The 20284-nt window shown below is 36.0% G+C and overlaps 2 protein-coding genes across 7 annotated transcripts; both read left to right on the top strand.

The window, feature by feature from the left end:
• The first annotated feature begins 401 nt into the window (after positions 1 to 401).
• On the top strand, positions 402 to 12559 carry mtmr7a (myotubularin related protein 7a). 3 transcript variants are annotated; one of them, XM_067457714.1, is made up of 14 exons: positions 402 to 762; positions 1995 to 2117; positions 2213 to 2375; positions 4987 to 5144; positions 5232 to 5360; positions 6781 to 6915; positions 7005 to 7137; positions 8142 to 8251; positions 8335 to 8460; positions 9999 to 10048; positions 10140 to 10340; positions 10437 to 10559; positions 11106 to 11232; positions 11371 to 12558. In XM_067457714.1, exons 1-14 carry the CDS (start codon positions 739 to 741, stop codon positions 11728 to 11730), a joined length of 1962 nt encoding a protein of 653 aa, XP_067313815.1. In that variant the 5' UTR covers positions 402 to 738; the 3' UTR covers positions 11731 to 12558. The 3 variants fall into 3 exon arrangements, with proteins under 3 accessions (XP_067313815.1, XP_067313816.1, XP_067313817.1); XM_067457715.1 differs by having other exon boundaries at positions 403 to 762; positions 5038 to 5144; positions 11371 to 12559; XM_067457716.1 differs by lacking the exons at positions 402 to 762; positions 2213 to 2375 and having other exon boundaries at positions 1993 to 2117; positions 11371 to 12557.
• A 368-nt stretch (positions 12560 to 12927) lies between these two features.
• On the top strand, positions 12928 to 20262 carry cnot7 (CCR4-NOT transcription complex, subunit 7). 4 transcript variants are annotated; one of them, XM_067457712.1, is made up of 8 exons: positions 12928 to 13084; positions 14118 to 14327; positions 16076 to 16269; positions 16454 to 16615; positions 16793 to 16937; positions 17109 to 17164; positions 18808 to 18918; positions 18996 to 19134. In XM_067457712.1, exons 2-7 carry the CDS (start codon positions 14211 to 14213, stop codon positions 18911 to 18913), a joined length of 780 nt encoding a protein of 259 aa, XP_067313813.1. In that variant the 5' UTR covers positions 12928 to 13084; positions 14118 to 14210; the 3' UTR covers positions 18914 to 18918; positions 18996 to 19134. The 4 variants fall into 4 exon arrangements, with proteins under 4 accessions (XP_067313813.1, XP_067313812.1, XP_067313811.1 ...); XM_067457711.1 differs by lacking the exon at positions 17109 to 17164 and having other exon boundaries at positions 12928 to 13024; positions 18996 to 20262; XM_067457710.1 differs by lacking the exon at positions 17109 to 17164 and having other exon boundaries at positions 18996 to 20262.
• Positions 20263 to 20284: the final 22 nt, after the last annotated feature.

Here is a 20284-nt window from a genome sequence, read left to right as displayed (position 1 = left end):
ATTTCCATGTTGCACATAAATGAACATATAAATAAATAAATGTAAAAATAAATATAAAAATTAATGTTAAAATTAATTAACAAATAAATAAAAGTTAAAAATATTTTTTATAAAAGCAGAAAATAATAAATTAAGGGAAAGATAATACACAATTTTATTTGATTAAAAATTATTCATATTTATTTCAAGTCGTTTATTCTGTTATTTATTTTCCTATTATCACATTTATTTATCTATTTATGTGTTTATTAATTTACATACGTGTATATTTATTTACTTATTCATTCATTCATTTATTTATTTTTCATTTCTGCAGGGTTGGTCCTCCATATCGCAAGAGAACGCGAAAGTATTGACCAAAAATTTTCCCTCCCACCTCATATTTTGTTTTCACCACATGTCGCTTTAGAGGATCCGTACCGATGAATGATTATATTTCTTAGCTAAAATCACGATGCAACGTGAACGTGCTTTAGAGCAGCAAACTCTCAATCACCGGCTTTAGGACCCTGCAGCGGTGCGCGCAGAAGCGCAGAGACCCGACGGTGAATCACTATACAGACGACGGGAGGAGCCATATAACACTATCATCCCGGATTCTAAGAAGCGCAGCGTTTTTAACAATATTTTAAATATTATTGTGTTTAACGAACACTAATAAACACTCGTTCATCATGACACTAAGAATTATTTCTGTACCCTGATAAGCTGCACGCGCCAGAGGTGTGGTGGTCAGAGATGGAGCACATCAGAATGCCAAAGGTAAATCCAGCATCCATGATACAGTGGTTCCCTTTACAAGGCCTGCAAATTATCAGTTATAATCGATAGAAAATGACTGAAAAGCAACGTTCACATTAGGATTTTCAAGTTATCGCTATCGTGTGCCAATTGATCGCATAAACGTGCAGTCACCTCCCCAGCTAACAATTTTAGGTTATAAGAACGTTTCCCTAACGTTCCCATTAAGTTCTAAAAACGTTTTTGAACGTTCTAGGAACGTTGAAATGTCCAGTTTGTGGAACGTTGTATTAACGTTCTCATTAGGTTCTAAGAACGTTAAATAACGTTCTTATAAGGGTCTGGAGTATGATCAAATAAAATATTCCTGTTTTCTCCTTTACTGTACTTGCTTTTGTTTATTGACATCTTATTCTTTCTTAAAAAAAGCTAAAACCACTTTTATAATTGACTTTTATATTTATATTACATTTATATAGTACATAATTAGTTTACTAGATTTTTCTTCTGATTGTAAAAAAATTAATATATACACGAAAATAGCATTTAAGTGTCATTAAGTTATCTCTGGATATACAAATTATGTATCTGAAGTTTGAGAAAAAAGCTGTATGACTAATTTGTAATGACTAATACTTTTTTTAGTGTAGTAACGTTTTTAAAACGTTCCACTAACAATGTAAGAATAACGTTTTATAGCTAACGTTTTTAGAACGTTTCTCTATAGCAAATAACGTTGGCACAACGTTCTAATAACGTTACTGCGAGAACGTTTTTTGATAACGTTGAGAGAACTTTCAGAGAACGTTAGCCAACGTTCTGAGAACGTTCCCTGTTAGCTGGGTCAGGCCAGAGGGATGCTCACTGATGTACTTTAATAACGCATCACTAATATTAATGTTGTCTAATGTAGAGGTTTTCAAACTTTTCAAAAGTGAAAAAAAATTGGGTATCTAATTCGTTGGGTATAAATCTACTAAATATATCACATTCAAGTAATGTATTATAATAATTTAACATATTAAATTATATTATCGGTACATTGCTATAGTGAGTAGAACAAGTATAATGTAATGTATTTTAGATCTATAATATTTATTTCCTGGTGTAGGCCTATAAATAGAATACAATTTTTTTTTTTTTTTTTAAGATAGATGCTTTTTAGTTATAGGATGGAAGATCCTCACATGAGGGTGATCATATCCTGTGGTATCGAAAACCCTTGGTCTAATTAACTTGGTCATATTTTGCAGGTTGAAAATGTCTGGTTAGTGGACAGAAGTTCCTCTCGAAGAACTCAAGTGGGCACGCTCTACCTGACGGCCACACACACCATCTTTGTAGGTAAAGGATCTGAGAACAGAAATGAGCTTTGGGTAAGTGCTTGCCATGTCAGGTGCTCTAAAAATGTACTGCTTTCTTAATCTTCTTGTAAGTACAATAACTGACAAAGTATACTTGTTTTTCACAGGTTCTGCACAGTTTAGTGTGTAATGTTGTAAAACATAAAGCATCTCAGAGTGGATATCCTTTATTAATCCACTGCAAGAACTTTCAGGTCATACAGTTTATTATTCCACAAGAGAGCGACTGCCATGATGTTTACATTTCACTTTCACGTCTGTCTAGGCCAGGTGGGTCACATATCATACATGTTAAAAATCGTTGCATTCCATTTCGCATACTTGTGCATTATTCTGTACCATTTTGTAGTATGTGAGTAGCGTGTTCACACTGAAAATTCCAAAAAGAAAATGTACACTTCAAAAAGGCCTGTATGATGCACTTAACCGAATAAACAAAGTGTGGAAAGTTGGACACAATGCACTCAACAGCCGCAAATTCCCTTATGTACCAGAGGGGAGAAAAGCCTATTTTAAAATTCATAGGGCTGAACAACTCTGGCCCTCAAGAATCATTTTTCAGCTCCAACCTTATAGAGGGTATGCATTGAGCATTGATGTTACTTTTCTGCCAGAACACGCCCCCTCAGCAAGACTGAGTGGCAAAAAAGCCTTCTGCATGACTGGATTTAAAAGGGGAAACTGCGAAAACGCAAGTAAAACAAACTATTATCAGTTTAAACAAAATGTTGGACTCAATATATTGTTTCTTACAGCTTACCAAAGATCTAGTGTTCCATGGATATTGATATGCAGCCAAGAATCGTGTTTTCTGTTATTTATATGTGACTGATTTTGAAGCTGGGGAAATATATAAAGCAAATTTTGCCTGTGAACACTTTATCTACATCTGGTATCAATGTTTTATACACTATATTGCCAAGAGTACTGGGACATCCCTTTAAATCATTGAATGCAGGTGTTCCAATCACTTCCATGGCCAAAGGTGTATAAAATCAAGCACCTAGGCATGCAGCCTGCTTCTACAAACATTTGTGAAAGAATGGGTCGCTCTCAGGAGCTCAGTGAATTCAGGCGTGGTACTGTGATAGGTTGCCACCTGTGCGATAAGTCCATTCGTGAAATTTCCTTACTACTACTAAATATTGCAAGGTCAACTGTTAGTGGTAACAAAGTGAAAGCAATTGGAAACAACAACAACTCGGCCACGTAAAATCCCATAGCAGGGTCAGAACATGCTGAGGCGCACAGTGCGCAGAAGACCTCCAGCTACAGACCTCAAAACTCTGTGTGGCCTTCAGATTAGCCCAAGAACAGTGTGTAGAGAGCCTAATGAAATGGGTTTCCATGGCCGAGCAGCTGCACCCAAGCCTTACATCACCAAGTGCAATGCAAAGCGTCAGGATTATGGTGTGGGGTTGTTTTTCAGGGGTTTGGCTTGGCCCCATACTTCCAGTGAAAGGAACTCGTAATGCTTCAGCATACCAAGACATTTTGAACAATTTCATGCTCCCAACTTTGTGGGAACTGTTTGGGTATAGCCCATTCCTGTTCCAACATGACTGCGCATCAGTCCACAAAGCAAGATCCATAAAGACATGGATGAGCGAGTTTGGTTTGGAGGAACTTGACTGGCCTGCACAGACTCCTGACCCAACACCCTTGTGATGAATTAGAGCGGAGACTGCGAGCAAGGCTGTGTCTGAACTCACAAATGCGCTTTTAGAAGAATGGTCAAATATTACTATTACACACTCCTTAAACTTGTGAAAAGCCTTCCCATATAAAAAGACCCAATTGTGCAGAATATAAGATGGTAAATATTTAACTAATGAGTTAATACAATATATAATATATAACAATACAATAATGTAGGATAGCTTATATTGTAACTGCAGTCGCTCTGGCTGACATGTCGTGCATAACCTCTATTCATCTTACCTGCCTGTAGGTTTTTAGTTATTCTGAATACTTCGATTAGCCTGTTCAGGTGTTTTTGGTTTCTCTTTGGTTGGAGAGAAATTTTTGCAGGAAAATGGATCTTGACTGCCACACTTGCCCAGCCCTGAATTAAATGATTGAGTACTTAGGCCCTGTCCCAAATGGCACACTTCATGTGCACTTTCAGTCTTGTGGACTTACAATGACCACTGCATGCATGTGTCCATTAAGCCCACAAGACCATGGGGTGTTTCATTTGTCATTTAATATTAAAGAAGTGCCCCTCCACTTCAGCTAAGGCTGCAAGTTCGCGAGCTACGCAAAGGACTTTTACCCAGCAGTCAAAGCGGGTTTAGGGTGCCATTTAGGACAGGGCCTTAGTGAGTAGTATAAATCAGGGGTGTCCAATCCTGCTCCTGGAGGACCACTGTCCTGCAGAGTTTAGTTCCAACCCAAATTAAGCACACCTGAACCACCTAATCAAGGTCTTACTAGACATACTAGACACTTCCAGGCAGGTGTGTTGAAGCAAGTTGGAGCTAAACTCCACAGGAGTTTGGACATCCCAACATAAGTGCATTTCGGACACAACTTTTGATAGAAAGAACGTTGCAGACAAATCAGCATGATGTTTAGTATACCCCGTATTCAAGGATTAAGTCCCAGACTAAAATACAATGAGCTGTTTTAACTGAAAGCAACTTGCACTGAAATGTCTTAAAATATGTCAGTGCCATTGTTTTGTCACACTAGTAATGTTTGTTTTTTCTAAGGCAAATTTATAAAAAGCTATGTGACCTAATTGAACTAAGGCCTAATCTAAGCTCTGTCTGTGAAACTGGGCCATAATGTTCAAAGTAAATATTAGGTCTTCAATGCACTTTTTTTATATTTATGTGCACACGGACATGTTGTCATGCTTTTTCCCCTTGTCTTGCAGAAAAATATGAAGAGTTGTATTGTTTTTCCTTCAATCCCAATGCTGACAAAGCTGAACGGGAGCACTCGTGGGAGTTTTTAGATCTGAAGGCTGAATACAGTCGAATGGGACTTCCAAATAAGCTATGGCATGTCACCCCCATCAACCGAGAGTACAGAGTTAGTGTGTCACCCACAAGCACTATGTAAACACAATCAGTATAGTATGTAGGTTCTTTTGTAATAACTTTTCTCTTTGTGACGCAGGTGTGTGATACTTATCCATCTGATTTGTTTGTGCCTAAATCCGTCACCCTCCCTGTGATCGTAGGGAGCTCTAAGTTTCGTAGCAGAGGTCGATTTCCCACGTTGTCATACTACTGCAAGGAAAATCATGTAAGTCTGCCTCCGCATCTGGCACATTCTCTCTGCAGTCTTAGCATTCATCGAGCCCTTTTAATGAGGCTGTGGAGAATTTTGTCCTGTCTTTCCTTGCCTGCCAAATTGAGGATGCAAGTGCAAGGTTCAAGGACATAGTGTTCTTGAGACTTAAGTGCTCCTATATATAAAAACACTCAAGAAGAACCATAAATGTGTTGCAGCTTGATTTAGCATTAAACTCTAGCTTGATATGATCTTTTTACAAAGAAAAAGCTTTGTTTCACTCCGGCTTGCCACAGCAGAAACACAACTCAGTCAAACACTAAACTGTCGGACATTTACCCTGACAAGTTACTCAAAGTGTCAGTCAGCATATTCCTGCATTATGAATTATAATATAATGGATATTTTAAAAGCATGGTCAGGCCCTCTCTGCACCCTCTTGGGTTCCGCACTCTGTTAAAAGACATTTAATTTCATTGAGGTCAAATATTCCCCTTGGAGTCTCTGTGTTTTCTTTTGGACACATGAATTCAAACCACATGGAGAAGATTGTGACCTCTACATAAGGATCATAATGGTGAGGCCCTAAGGGGTCAGTTACAGTTTAATACCCCCCACCCCCCACCCCATTCATGGTTCGTTAACCCCAAAATATGATTAGAACAATGTCTTAAAATGTAATATTGCAAGCTCAGAGTTTTATGAGGCCAAGGTTAAATTCTCATGAAATGCCCATTCCACTGAGAGGACATTGTGATCTTATGTTTTTAATCTATTAATCAGACTGGGAATTAAGTAGGGCTGGAAGATAGTTTTATTTAAAGTATTCAAATTATATTTAGATTTTAAAATAATAATAATTTAAATTTAAATGTATATTTTTATACTTTCTTGCAATTGCAAAATCTCAAAATTGTAAGAGATAAACTTGAAATTGTGAGTTATAAAATCCAATTCTGACTTTTTTTTTGAGAGTTTATATATCACAATTTTGTCTTTATTACTCACAATTGCAATAAATCATAATTGCAGAGTTTATATCTCACAATTGTGAATTTATATCAAGCAATTAATTGGATTGGGAATTACTTTGAGGTTGGGGAATAGTTACATTTTTACTAGATTGAGCAGAATATATTATATTTGATGGAATGTATTAAATTATATAATTTTAATTGATTACATTTAAATATATTTGTATAAAAAATATTTTCATGTATTATATTATGCATTTATTTATTTTAATATAAACTCTATACCACTGATTTGTGTGGTACAAACCACAAACTAAAATCTAAAACTGAGTACTTTACAGACGTCTTATCGTGCCTAGGGTACGTAATGAACAACTGCTGTCCCTTTAAAAAAAAAGCATGACACCACAGGATGTCAAAATATGCAAACATTAACTCACATGATGTCTTTTATTTAGGCCACAATATGTCGCAGCAGCCAGCCTCTTTCTGGCTTCAGTGCTCGCTGCCTGGAGGACGAGCAAATGCTGCAGGCCATCATGAAGTCTAATCCTGGCAGCAGATTCATGTATGTTGTGGACACCAGACCTAAGGTCAGTCCACTTAATATCACTATTCGATGGACCAGATACCAGAATTTCACATGAAAGACACTGTATGTGAGAATTACATGTATTTCCAGCTAAACGCAATGGCAAACCGAGCTGCGGGCAAAGGCTACGAAAATGAGGACAACTACTGCAACATTAAGTTCCAGTTCATCGGCATTGAAAACATTCATGTGATGAGGAACAGCCAGCAGAAACTGAAAGAGGGTATGAGAGGAAATAAATTGTACCATATTAACCAGTGTGCTAAATCCAAAGATCCTTCTGTTGAACCATATAACAGCGCCCCTTTAATTTTATGGGAGCTCTTAGGACCACTTAGCATTTTTATCATCTACAATAAAGATGTTCTGCAATGAAGCTGTGGATTGTACCACAGGAGAGCTTTTTGGCAAAGCAGATAGTGTAGTAGGGGTGCTTTGAATCCATCTGGCTTAAATTCCTCGCCTATTTTTGTTTTGTTGACTTGACGATTGGGGACCTTTTTCCCCTGATTGAAAAAAGGAGGGCGTGAGAATATCATCTTCCAGTGTTAAAGAAATAATAACGGTGCTGGGTGTGATAGCATTTTGACCCGCAAAACATTAGGGGGTCATCTGGTGGAATAATCTTGTAGGCTTCCAGCAGAGACTGTTTGAGATCTCATTACAGCATGCTTGATTCTTCCTAGAAATACAGTCAGTTTGGTGTCCGTATATTGGTTTGTCAGTATATTGGCTGGAGCTCTCATCTGGAGTGTTCTCATGGGACGTCACCAGCCCTTAAATACTCTTATCACATTTGAACTGTTGACATATCAAAGGGCTCACAGGGAGTGTTTTTGTTGGTTTGGAGAAGAAGAATCAATGCCACTTATAGAAATATAAATTTATTTGGTTGTCATAATAACTAATGACCCGTAAGTCAGAACTGTCATCAAGCCGATTTACCAGCAGTGCATATTTTAAGTAACATAAATAAAGAGGACACTCACAGAGGACACTTTTGTTAGTCACTAGCTTTCTTTGCATAGCCAAAGTAAATATTAAGCACTTTAAAGAAATGTCTAAACTACGGATATCCAAAAATATTCGTCATATCAGTTCCCTACTGTAAACTCTCAGTAAAGGTCTTGGTTTTCATCATCATCTTTTTAGGATCAGATATAAACTTAAGCAGCGAATTTGTCTGGATTTTCTCAGTGTCTGTTGTCACGGTGGCTTTTTTTTTAGTTTCTGCACTGCGTTCTCCCACCATGGGAGAATTTCTTTTGGGGCTTGAAAATTCAGACTGGTTGAGGCACATCAAATCGATCATGGAGGCTGGAACCTTCATATCTAAGGTAGAACATCTCTTTGAGAGTTCTTCAGTGTGTGCGCGAGCGCTCCGGTACTGATTTCATGTTCTCATGCAACACGCACACAGGCCGTGGCAGAGGAAGGGGTCAGTGTCCTGGTTCACTGCTCTGATGGCTGGGATAGGACGGCTCAGGTTTGCTCTGTGGCCAGTGTGCTTTTGGACCCCTACTACAGGACCATCAAGGGACTCATGGTAAACAGCAGCATGCTACATTATAGTGATTTTATAAAAAAAAAAAAACATTTCATTCAAGTCACTGAGTTCACAGTGTAAGAAGATGCATAACTGACACGCTGCCAATGGGTCTTTCTCATTTAATTGTAAGGATTGACTCCGGCTGGATCTCTGCTGGAGAGGTTTCATTCAATAGCAGAGCTCAGTTTAGAGAATCATCTCTTCTTAGAAATGTACCTTCATATGGGGTCAACATAAAAAGAAAAACATACTCTCTAGCGCAAATCAAATCTGTCTGGGAATACCAACTCATTTCCTGATAGACTAGCAGCAGGTCTGTGCCAGATGCAAGCATCATCAAACGGAATTGCAAAAATATTGCATGTTTTCAAACAGGTTTCACATACAGTTCCTCTGCCTTTTATTGATCAGCTAAACAAGATAGTCAAAACGCTTAAGCAAATAGATCAATGTGTGCTAGCACCACAGTGTTTGAACTTTTTGAGGAATTGGCTTACAAGTTAAAGAATTAAACTTATAGCTGTCTCTGCTAATGAAACTGGGATAAGAAGCATTTTAACATTGGAAATTGTCGTTTTACCTATAAAATGTTCTCAGGTACAAGATTTTGAAAGAAGTCTCTTTTGCTCAACAAAGCTGCATCAAAAATACTGTAAAACAGTTTAATATTGTGAAATATTATTGAAAATTAAAATAACTGTTTTCTATTAGGGCTGTCAAATTGATTAATTGTGATTAATCGCACACAAAATAAAAGTTTGTTTACATAATATGTGTATATACTGTGTGTAATTATTATGCATATATATATTATATAAATGCACAAACAGATGCATGTCTATATTTAAGAAGAAAAAAGTTATTTATAAATAAAATATTTTTATTTGTAATATAATTTACATGTATATACATGCAAATATTTTTTATATTTATACATGAATCAGTGTGTATTTATATACATAATAACTATACACAGTACATACATGTATTATGTGAACACAAACTTTTATTTTGGATGTGATTAATTGTGATTTTTGGAAGCCCGTTTCTGCCACTAAATTAAAAAGTAGTAAATTAATAGTAAAATTGCAACTTTTTATCTCAGAATTCTGACCTTTTTTTCCTCACAATTGTGAGTTATAAAGTCAGATTTCTGAGATAAACTCGTAATTGTGATAAAAAAAGTCAGAATTGGGACTTTATAACCTGCAATTGTGAGGGAAAATAGTCCGAATTCAGAAGTGGCGGAAACCGACTTCCATAGTAATTTATCGATTTGACAGCACTAATTTTAATAAATTAAAACTTATTCCTCTTATTCCAGTGATGCAAAGCAGAATTTTCAGCATTATTACTCCAGTCTTCTGTGTCACATGATCATGATGATTTGCTGCTCAATAAACATTAATTATTTTTTACTGTTGAGAACAGTTGATGTGGCTCAATGTTTTTAGATGTTTAGAAAGATGTTTCAAAAGAACAGTGGTGTAAGTGAAATCATTATATATATATATATATTTTTTTTTTATGTGTAGGTGCTGATTGAGAAAGACTGGGTTTCATTCGGACACAAGTTTTCACACAGGTTGGCCTTCATCTTAAAATTCACTCAAGTTTTTTTGACGTAATAGATGAAATTGCTCGTTCTAAATGTAATTTATTTCATGGCGTTTCAGATACGGTCATCTAGACGGAGAAGCCAAGGAAGTGTCACCTGTTATAGACCAGTTTCTGGAATGCATATGGCAGCTTATGGATCAGTTCCCCTGTTCTTTTGAGTACAATGAGAAGTTTCTAATCAGCATCCACAACCACGTTCACTCCTGTCACTATGGCAACTTTGTTTGTAACAGTCAGAAGGAGAGGAAGGATCTGTGGTAATTTGAAGCATGAATTAAAAAACTTAATTGTGTTGCCAATTTGTGGTATTGCACATGATAAAATTCTCTGCATGTTTTTTTTTTCTTCTGTAGCGTCAAAGGAAAAACTCATTCCATATGGCCTCATTTTTGGGAGAACAAGATGGACTTCATGAACCCTCTGTTCAAACCTGATCAGGGACTTCTAAGGCCCAGTACTGCCCCCTTCTGTTTTAAGTATGTCAGAACATGTTACGTTTTTTTCCCGTTTTTTTCTGTATATACATTTTTAAACAAATTTGACCTGACAATGCATGTTTTCCCTCTTTTATGCAGTTTTTCTCTTTAGTCCACACAACAGAAATTGTTAAAAATATAGCTATTGCAGAGTAACTAATGTATGCTATTTGTTTGTTTAAAGGGATAGTTCACCCTTAATATGATCCCATAATTTACTCACCCTCAAGCCATCCTTGGTGTATATAGGATGGTGACATTCTTATTTCATACGAGAAAAAGTGCATCCATCCATTAAAAAGGGTTCTTTTATAATAGATGTATGCACTTTTTTTTTGGTCTTCAAATTTTGGGCTGCCATTTATTGCCATTATAAAGCTTGGAAGAGCCAGGACATTTTTTAATATAACTCTGATTGTATTCGTCTGAAAGGAGAATGTCATATGCACCTGGGATGGCTTGAGGGTGAGTAAATCATGAGCTAATTTTCATTTTTGTGAGAACTGTCCCTTTAACTGAAAAATGGTTTGTCTTTTCTGTATTTAGATACTGGAAAAGGTTGTATAATCGGTTTGATCGTGAGCTGCACCCACGTCAATCTGAGCTGGATTGTTTGATGATAGTAAAAGAGGAAACGCAGCAGCTGGAGGAAGAACTGGCTCTCTTTGAGCAGGTAGAACATTAGATATTTGCCATAATAGTTTTATTTTGAATCTTTTGCATTACGGTAAAATTGCTCTACGTTGTTTATTTAATATGCATGTTTTGCAAATGCAGAATTTTTTAGTGATCAAATATTTTCCCCTTGCAGAAACTGGCAGTTCTGGATAAGGAGCGTGCAAAAACGCTTTACATGCAGAAGGGTGTGTTGGACAGCAAACAGACGCTTTGGTCGTTACCTTTAGATGCAAGCCTGGCCAATACTCCTCAGGATTACATCGGTGACTTTATAGGTGCTGCTCCTAATGTTTTCACCTTACAACAAAGAGAGCCAGAGAGTGCAGAGCTTCAGCTGTTTGGAGACAAACCAAAATGCTCTGATGCTGACAATAGTGACCAGGAGTCAGGAGTGGCGGATTTCAGCTCCCATTCTTCTGGTGAAGAGTCCTTGCCAAGTGAGGACAGCGTGAAGGATCCTGACTCAGATGAGACTGGCCCCAACAGAGCATGAACAAATGCAACAGTTTACAAAATGAGAACGCTATAGAATCTATTGTATGTGATCTATAGATACAAGTGTGGGTATTTCAAATTATGCAAAGATATTGGACAATGTGGACATGTGTCTCATGTGCAAGGCACTACAGAAGCATGTCTTTCTGTCTGAAGATGTATTACGGGTGTGCTATGTTTTATTCTAGTATATATTTATAATTTCTCATTGGCATGAATCCTTTCAAAACATTAAATATGTGATTAAATGTATACATGAAACTTCTTTTTGTTAATGAAAATGAAATGATTATGATATTTACATTATGTTTTAGAAGTAACATTTACTCATTTAAAGTTATTTTTTTCTTAAGGGGATCTGGTCAGTCATTAGCTTGACATAAAGCATATGGGATAGTTTGCATAGCATAATTCTTTAAAAAATCATGTTTTCAAAACAAAGATGTTCTGCAGATGTTTCAAAAACCAATTCAGCAAAACACAAGAACCAAAAGAAGCATAATATCTGTTGTATTCAAAGCAGCAAAAAAAGAGTAAAAATACTTATTGTAACAGAATGTGATATTTATTACATCATGCTTTTGGTTAAAAAAAGAATATATATATAGAGAGAGAGAGAGAGAGAGAGAGAGAGAGAGAGAGAGAGAGAGAGAGAGAGAGAGAGAGAGAGAGAGAGAGAGAGAGAGAGAGAGAGAGAGAGAGATTTATGAAGACAATTCAGATTTTGGTCAGTTTAGATCTAAATTGAAAACTTGTTTATCTATTTTCAAGTCTTTGTCACAAGGTGTGTAATGCTGATATACATAACAATAAAGGCAACATTACAAAACAGATGATTTATTTATTTATTCATGGCTATACAGTATATAACCCACGATTTGAACATTATATTACTTAAAAATTACACTTAACTGAAGCCAATGTGTCCCTCAGATTAATTTTGTATGGCAAGAAAATCACATTAACACGCAAAATGCAATAAACAATAATACAATAAATGAAATTCTGAAATTAACTAAAACCTTATATTCTTCTCACCATTGAAGATTTATTTGATTTTTTTATAGCTCTTAAAACAATTCGCCAATTTAAAAAAAATGTGTTTCTTTGAAAATACGTTTCTAAATGTAAAACCCCACAAGGAGTTGAAAGGTCACGCGTCGTCGTGTTTTGACGTCACGCTGAAGCGCTGTGATGTAGTTTCAGAGGTGGCAGCTGGTTGTTGATATCGGTGTTAGCCCAATAAAACTATATAAAAGTAAAGAGCAAGGTCCCAGTCCTTTCTAAACAAGGTGATTGTGTATTACTGAAGCAGTATACGCTTTAAGTGTAACTACCTTGTTTGAGGAAAGGTAAGTCCTGACAGAAAAAGTGAACTTTGATCATAATAACAGGACAAACTTTTGTGGCTAGGCTAATAGCTAACATGCTAGCCACACACATAAATAAACACTCACCCCGAAACCAAACAGCATCAATCGCTTCTTACAAGAAAGATTATTAACACAAGCCTCCAAAAGCCTACTGTAGCCGTTTGCGTGGTTGTTAGTTGTTTAGCAGATGTCGTGCTAGCTGGTGCTGCTAACCTGTCAACTTATAACAGCTGATTTTAATAGCTTAAGGTGATATGAAGCAACAGATAACAATAGATTAAAATGGCACTTTGATGTGCATGTATGTTCAAAAGCATTTTCTGGCACAGGACCAATCTTACTACTTGTTTTTGCAGGCATATTGAAGTGAATGTTGTTAGCCGGCGACCGTTTTGACTCATCTGGCACTTGTTGTATTGTTTAGTTACATTACAACATTTGTGTGTGTGCGTACGTGTAATGAGTATGTCTGAAGGAAGAATAGTAGATTAGAGTATTCATGTTTACTGAGTAGTAAAGCATATGATTAATTGCAGAAAGTCTCTCTCTGTTTAGTCCTCATTATAAGGATACACCCATCTAACATCTAGTTTGAAGTCAGTAAACATATGACCAATAATTTACCAAAGTGAATCCAGGGCATGACAGCAGAGATGCATAGAGATGTACAGTGGATATAAATTTGAAAATATATACAGACCTGAAGTTATTGACCATTGCAGAAAATACAATTAGGTACAAGTAATGGGAACAATTTGGTCATGCTTTGATTACAACATGTTCATTTCTAATTAGACAGGAGATCATTGTATGTTGATGTTATGGAATAGTTCTTCAACTTGCGCTGCACATTTTAACTGCCTCAAGTTGCTGAATCAAGTCTGTCTATACTGTGCATATTTGCATATTGTACACTGTGTCTATGACCTTCTTGTTTATGATGTAGTGACAATAAAGTAATTTGATATAAATTGTCCTGATTGTCTGATTATAAAGTGAATTTGTTTTCCAGGTAAAAAGAGGGAACAAGCGACTATTATTTCATGAGAATATCTCCTGGGGAGTGTTTTTTTGGTTTTGATGCCGTGCACCTGAGAGGGAAACTATGCCCGCAGCCACTGTGGATCATAGCCAAAGAATATGTGAGGTTTGGGCCAGCAACCTGGATGAGGAGATGAAGAGGATCCGACAGGTTACTCGAAAATTCAGCTATGTTGCAATGGTGAGTTTGAAACATTAAAGGGATAGTTCACCCTAAAATGAAAATTAGTCCATGATTTACTTGTCCTCAAGCCATCCTAGATGTTTAGGACATTCTTCTTTCAGACGAATAAAATTAGAGTTATATTTAAAAAATGTCCTTATAATGTCTTTATAATATCCTTTATAATGGCATTGACTGTTGCTCTGTCCATCAAAGTGCACACATATCCATCGTATAACTGCTCCACATGGTTCCGCTGGGTTAATAAAGGCCTTCTGAACCAAAGAGATGCATTTGTGTAAGAAAAATATCCATATTTAAAACTGTATTTAACTTACGCCTCCCGCAGTTCAAAATGCTTACACTACATCTAACGATATTGCACACCAATTAAACTTAGACATAGCGTAAGCATTCTGAATACAGATGGTCCACCGGAAATTAGAAATGTAATTTAAATATGGATATATTTCTTACACAAATGCATTGCTTCGTTTCAGAAGGCCTTTATTATCCCCCTGAGCCATGTGGAGCAGTTATAGGATGGATATGGATGCACTTTTATGGACAGAGCAACAGTCACTGCCATTATAAAGCTTGGAGTTATACAGTTTTTTTACAACTCAGATTGTATTCGTCTTAAAGAAGAATGTCATATACACCTAGAATGGCTTGATTGTGAGTAAATCATGAGATAATTTTCATTTTTGGGCGAACTAACCCTTAAAAGGTTTTAAGGTTTTGTTTTTTTAAATGTGGTCTAAGCCTGACTGTCTTCCCTGTCGAATTCCAAGATATGAATTCAGATTCATATGTTGAGACTGTGCAGTTAATATCCGGTATGTCTACATCAGTTGCCAGTTGCCATAGTAATGACTTGAGTGTCAGCCTTATGGCAAGAGACATACGAGAGACATTACTGCCATTGTGGAAAGGAAACAGAGAATGCAGTGTAAAAGTGGTAACCTGCAACTATTCAACCAAAAGCTGTTTTTTATGGAAGCTTGTTTCTGCCACGGAATAAAAGATTTTTAAAAGATAATTGCGCATTGTTAATTTTTTTTTATCTCATAATTCGTCCTTTTTTAAATCAAAATTACGAGATATAAACTCACAATTGCAACAAATAATATCTATTTTTTGCAACTGCAAGTTTATATCTCACACTTCTGACTTCTTTTCTGAGAATTAAGAGATTTAAACTCTCAATTGCTAGCTATAAAGTCCAATTCTGAGGGGGGGGGGGACTCTTGCAATTCTGACTTTATAACACGCAATTGCAAGTTTATATCAGGCAATTCTGAGGAAAAAAGTCTATATCAGAATTGCGAGAGATCAAAAGTTAGAATTGTGAGAAAAGACACCATTTTCTTTTTTATTATGTGGAATGAATCATGACATGATCAACATGAGTGAATTAAGATAAAGCTGCTCTTTCGGAATGACATTAGTCACATCACATCACAAAACATTTAAAATCCAATCTGACTATTCAAGGGTTTATATTGCTAACTAAAATTAAAATTATTAAAATAATGTTCAGTAGTTAAAATAGTAATATTAAGTTAAAGTTAAATACAATATTAGATTAAAAACTTAAACCTAAAAAACTAAAATGTACTAAAATGACAAAAACTCATTATAATAATTTTTGTCCGTTTATCAGACTAAAATACATCATATATTTCCTGGCCTTTTTTTTGATCATGAGCTATAAATACACAAGTAACCATAACACTAGTAATGTTTTTTTCTTGCATTTGTAGGACACAGAGTTTCCAGGTGTTGTTGCAAGACCAATCGGAGAATTTAGAAGCAATGCAGATTACCAGTATCAGCTGCTGCGCTGTAATGTTGACTTGTTGAAGATCATCCAGCTTGGCCTTACATTTATGAACGAGAAGGGCGAATACCCACCAGGAACGTCAACATGGCAGTTCAACTTCAAATTTAACCTCACGTAAGGATTGCACTTTGTAATTAAAGAAGTATTGCACTCATTTTCAACAACAAAGCATTAATCCATGATCCCTCTTTTATGTGCATGTTGAAGACATGTGACAAGATGACTTTTTTTGTCTTCAGGTGTAACCATAGCCATCAGTGTGATTCTTTATGAAAGCTGGACATACTGTCTTTTGCAGGGAAGACATGTATGCACAGGATTCCATTGAGCTGCTCACTTCGTCAGGTATCCAGTTTAAGAAGCATGAGGACGAGGGTATTGAGACACTATACTTTGCTGAGCTGCTTATGACCTCAGGTGTGGTGCTTTGTGAGGGGGTCAAGTGGCTCTCATTCCATAGGTAATCTTACAGTAATATCCATGTACTGAAATCAATACAGATTAAATCCTCATCTTCATTAAAATGAGATTCTTCACAGCTTGAGATAATGTACAGTACTGTTAAAAGATGTGTGCTTGCTTATAGCATACAAATCTAAAACGGTCTAAAATGTATTCTTGTGTCTCTTCCAAACAGTGGCTATGACTTTGGGTACCTGATAAAAATTTTGTCCAACTCAAAATTGCCAGAGGAAGAGGTTGACTTCTTCGAGATTCTTCGTTTATTTTTCCCCATCATTTATGATGTGAAATACCTCATGAAGAGCTGTAAGAACTTGAAGGTATTTTAGCGTTTGGAAATGTGCATGAGAATGTTGTCAATAGAAATACAGGGCCTATAAAGTATTCATGACTGTGGACCTTGTCCTCAGTATTTTACAGTATTGAAATCATGCTGTTTTTCTTTTTTTTTCCTTTTTTCTTTGTGTGTGTGTGTCCCTATTGATCAACAGAAAGAAGACTCAAAAACATATCTGACAAAAAGACGATGTGATCTGCAAAATAATCAGTTATTGTTTACATTTTTATTTATACAGAATAAGTATTCAATATTTCTCATTGTTATTTTAGTATGATTTATATCCTATTGTAGTATGTTTTAATAATTTGAATTATCTTTTGCTTTCCTTTTAATTTTTTTTTAATTTTATTTTTTTATAATTTTAATCGATTTTAATATTTCTATTTAACTTTCAATGTATTTTTATTGTTGTATTTCTTATTTTTAATTACGTTTTTCATCTTAAATTTTATTTTAGTCCTGACATTTTTTTTAAATAGTTTTAACAAACCTATCAGAGGTTAGGTCAAAAGTTATCTACTAAATACCAACTGAGTACAATAGTTGAACAATTGTAATGATTGAATTTTATTTTGTTTTGTTTGATCAGTACATGAAGCCAAATCCAATTTTCTGTGGTTTATGATGTTATTATAAAGCAAAAAAAAAAAAAAATTAAATTAGGGGTGAGTGTGTATATACACTATATTGCCAAAAGTATTGGGTTATTATATATAATGTCCGATTTAAGCAAAAAACAACAAAATTGTCATCATTGATATCATATTGCGTACGTGTACCATAGATGGATATATATATATACCCCTATATATATATATATATATATATATATATATATATATATATATATATATATATATATACACACACCTGCTTCTAAAATACAGTACTACCAAAAGTATGGGACACCCCTTCAAATCATTAAATTCAGGTGTTCCAATCACTCCTATGGCCAAAATGTATAAAATCAAGCACCTAGGCATGTGGACTGCATCTACAAACATTTGTGAATGAACAGTGCACAGAAGTTGGAGCTATATGTTATTAAGTGTAAAGTTTGTTGGAGGGGGATTATGATGTGGGGTTGTTTTTTAGGGTTTAGGTCTGTCCTCTTAGTTCCAGTGGAAAGGAACTCCACTAATGCTTTCAGCATACCAAGACATTTTGGACAATTTCATGCTCCCTATTTTGTGGGAACAGTTTGGGGATGGTCCCTTCCTGTTTCAACATTGACAATATGCACCAGTGCACAAACCAAGTTCCATAAATAAATGGATGAGCGAGTTTGGTGTGGAGGAAATTAACTGGCCTGCACAACAGTCCTGTTAAAGTTCCATTAAGAGACCTGACCTTAACCCGATAGAACACCTTTGGGATGAATAAGAACGAAGACAGTGAGCAAGGCATATTAGTGTCTGAACTCACAAATGCGCTTCTAGCATGTCCCATAAGCACACTCCTAAACTTTGTGGAAAGCCTTCCCAGAAGAGTTGGAGCTGTCATAGCTATAAGGGGTGGGCCAACTCAATAGGAAACCCAACAGATTAAGAATGGGATGCCATTAAAGTTCATGTGCATGTAAAGGCAGGCATCTCAAAATTTTTGGCAATATAGAGTGTGTGTGTATATATATAAATATGTGTGTGTGTGTATGTATATATATGTATATATATATATATATAAAAAATATATATATATATATATAAAATATATAGCCATTGCAGATTTCTTACTTCACACCGTCATCACTGCAGCATTTTCCTTAAGTATACCAGGGGTTACTTTCATTAGTAGCAGTGTGTGTGTGAATAGAAGGAGTCTGTGTCTGATTTCTATCATGTGATGTGCAGGGCGGTCTGCAGGAGGTGGCAGAGCAGCTCGAGCTGGAGAGAATTGGACCTCAGCATCAGGCAGGGTCTGACTCACTCCTCACCGGAATGGCTTTCTTCAAGATGAGAGAGGTTTGCGCTTATTAAAAATCACAAAAAGCTGGCATTGAATCCAGCATTTGTACTGACGAACATCATTGTCATTGCAGATGTTTTTTGAGGATCACATCGACGATGCCAAGTATTGTGGTCACTTGTATGGACTAGGTTCAGGCTCGTCCTATGTCCAGAACGGCACCGGAAATGCCTACGAGGAGGAGGCAAACAAGCAGCAGTCATGACACAAAAATCCCTCAGCATAAAGAACCTCATATACAGGGCTCAAAACATGGGTTTTTAGTTGTTGTTTTGTTTTCCATGAAAGATTTCATAGAAATTTGCACTTTAAAGCTCCCATCCAACAGAAAAAAACTTCTTCCCTTTGTTGCCTTCTCTGGGTTAAATCTTTTCACAAAATGTTCAACTTTTATGGTTAAAGAAGAGGAACCATTTGGTGTTTTAGTTTTTTCCCCCCACAGCTCAGCCTTAATATTATATAAGCTACTTTTTACGTTCTTTTTTTATCGTTAATTTATTGCATTCTTTTCTTCTCGTGTACCGTTGCGTAGTTCATTGACTAATTTGGCGAGTACACCAGTCACCTACGTGAACTGTCGTTCCCTGATTACAGGAGTACTGATTTCTCACACTTCGTAATAGCTTTAGACAGATGGAGGATCTCACAGACACACAGGTAAATATAGGCACTTAATTGTAAAGCGAAGCCTCGCACTGATTTTACTCTTTATGTTGGGTTAGCACAGATTTTACCACACGAGTAAATTAAGAGTAATGATGAAACTGCCACTATTTAAGTGAACGGAGGTCACCTCATACGTCTGCATCAGAATTGTCTTTCCATTTTCATTTTTAAAAGAAATGTAAAGGTTTTGTAGTATTTTAGTATCAAAAAGTTCAAAGCCTTTTATTTATTTAATATGAGAAATAATGACTCTTAAAGGGAATATTAACCAACTCAAGTACTCTGTATCAGTGGGATTAGTTTTATTTGTAGTGCTGGTTTTTGGAATGGTGCACATGTTGTGCTGTTTGGGGTTTTCTCCTGATTTTCCTCTCTTTTTTGTGTATTGTATTGCTTTACAATTCTGTGTTGCCTAGATCTGCTGCATGTACTGAAAGATATTTGAATAAATGCTGTGTTAACTAATCTGAGCTTTTATAGACATGTGAATCGCATGAACACAGCACATTTTTTCTTTTTTGGAATGTGTGATTTGGTGAATAATGACTTTGGTAGCTCTTAACCTCTCTCCTCCTGTTTGTCTATCATCTTGATGTGTACAGTACCCACATTGGTATTATGCAATAGAGTGACTGTTTTTAGAGCTTTTGGAAATAAAAGCCTGATTTTTCTTACATTTCTACCTGAAGTCTGTTC

Source organism: Pseudorasbora parva, chromosome 11, assembly GCF_024679245.1.
Source record: "Pseudorasbora parva isolate DD20220531a chromosome 11, ASM2467924v1, whole genome shotgun sequence".
NCBI lineage: Eukaryota > Metazoa > Chordata > Actinopteri > Cypriniformes > Gobionidae > Pseudorasbora > Pseudorasbora parva.
This window is presented reverse-complemented; position numbering and strand designations above follow the sequence as displayed.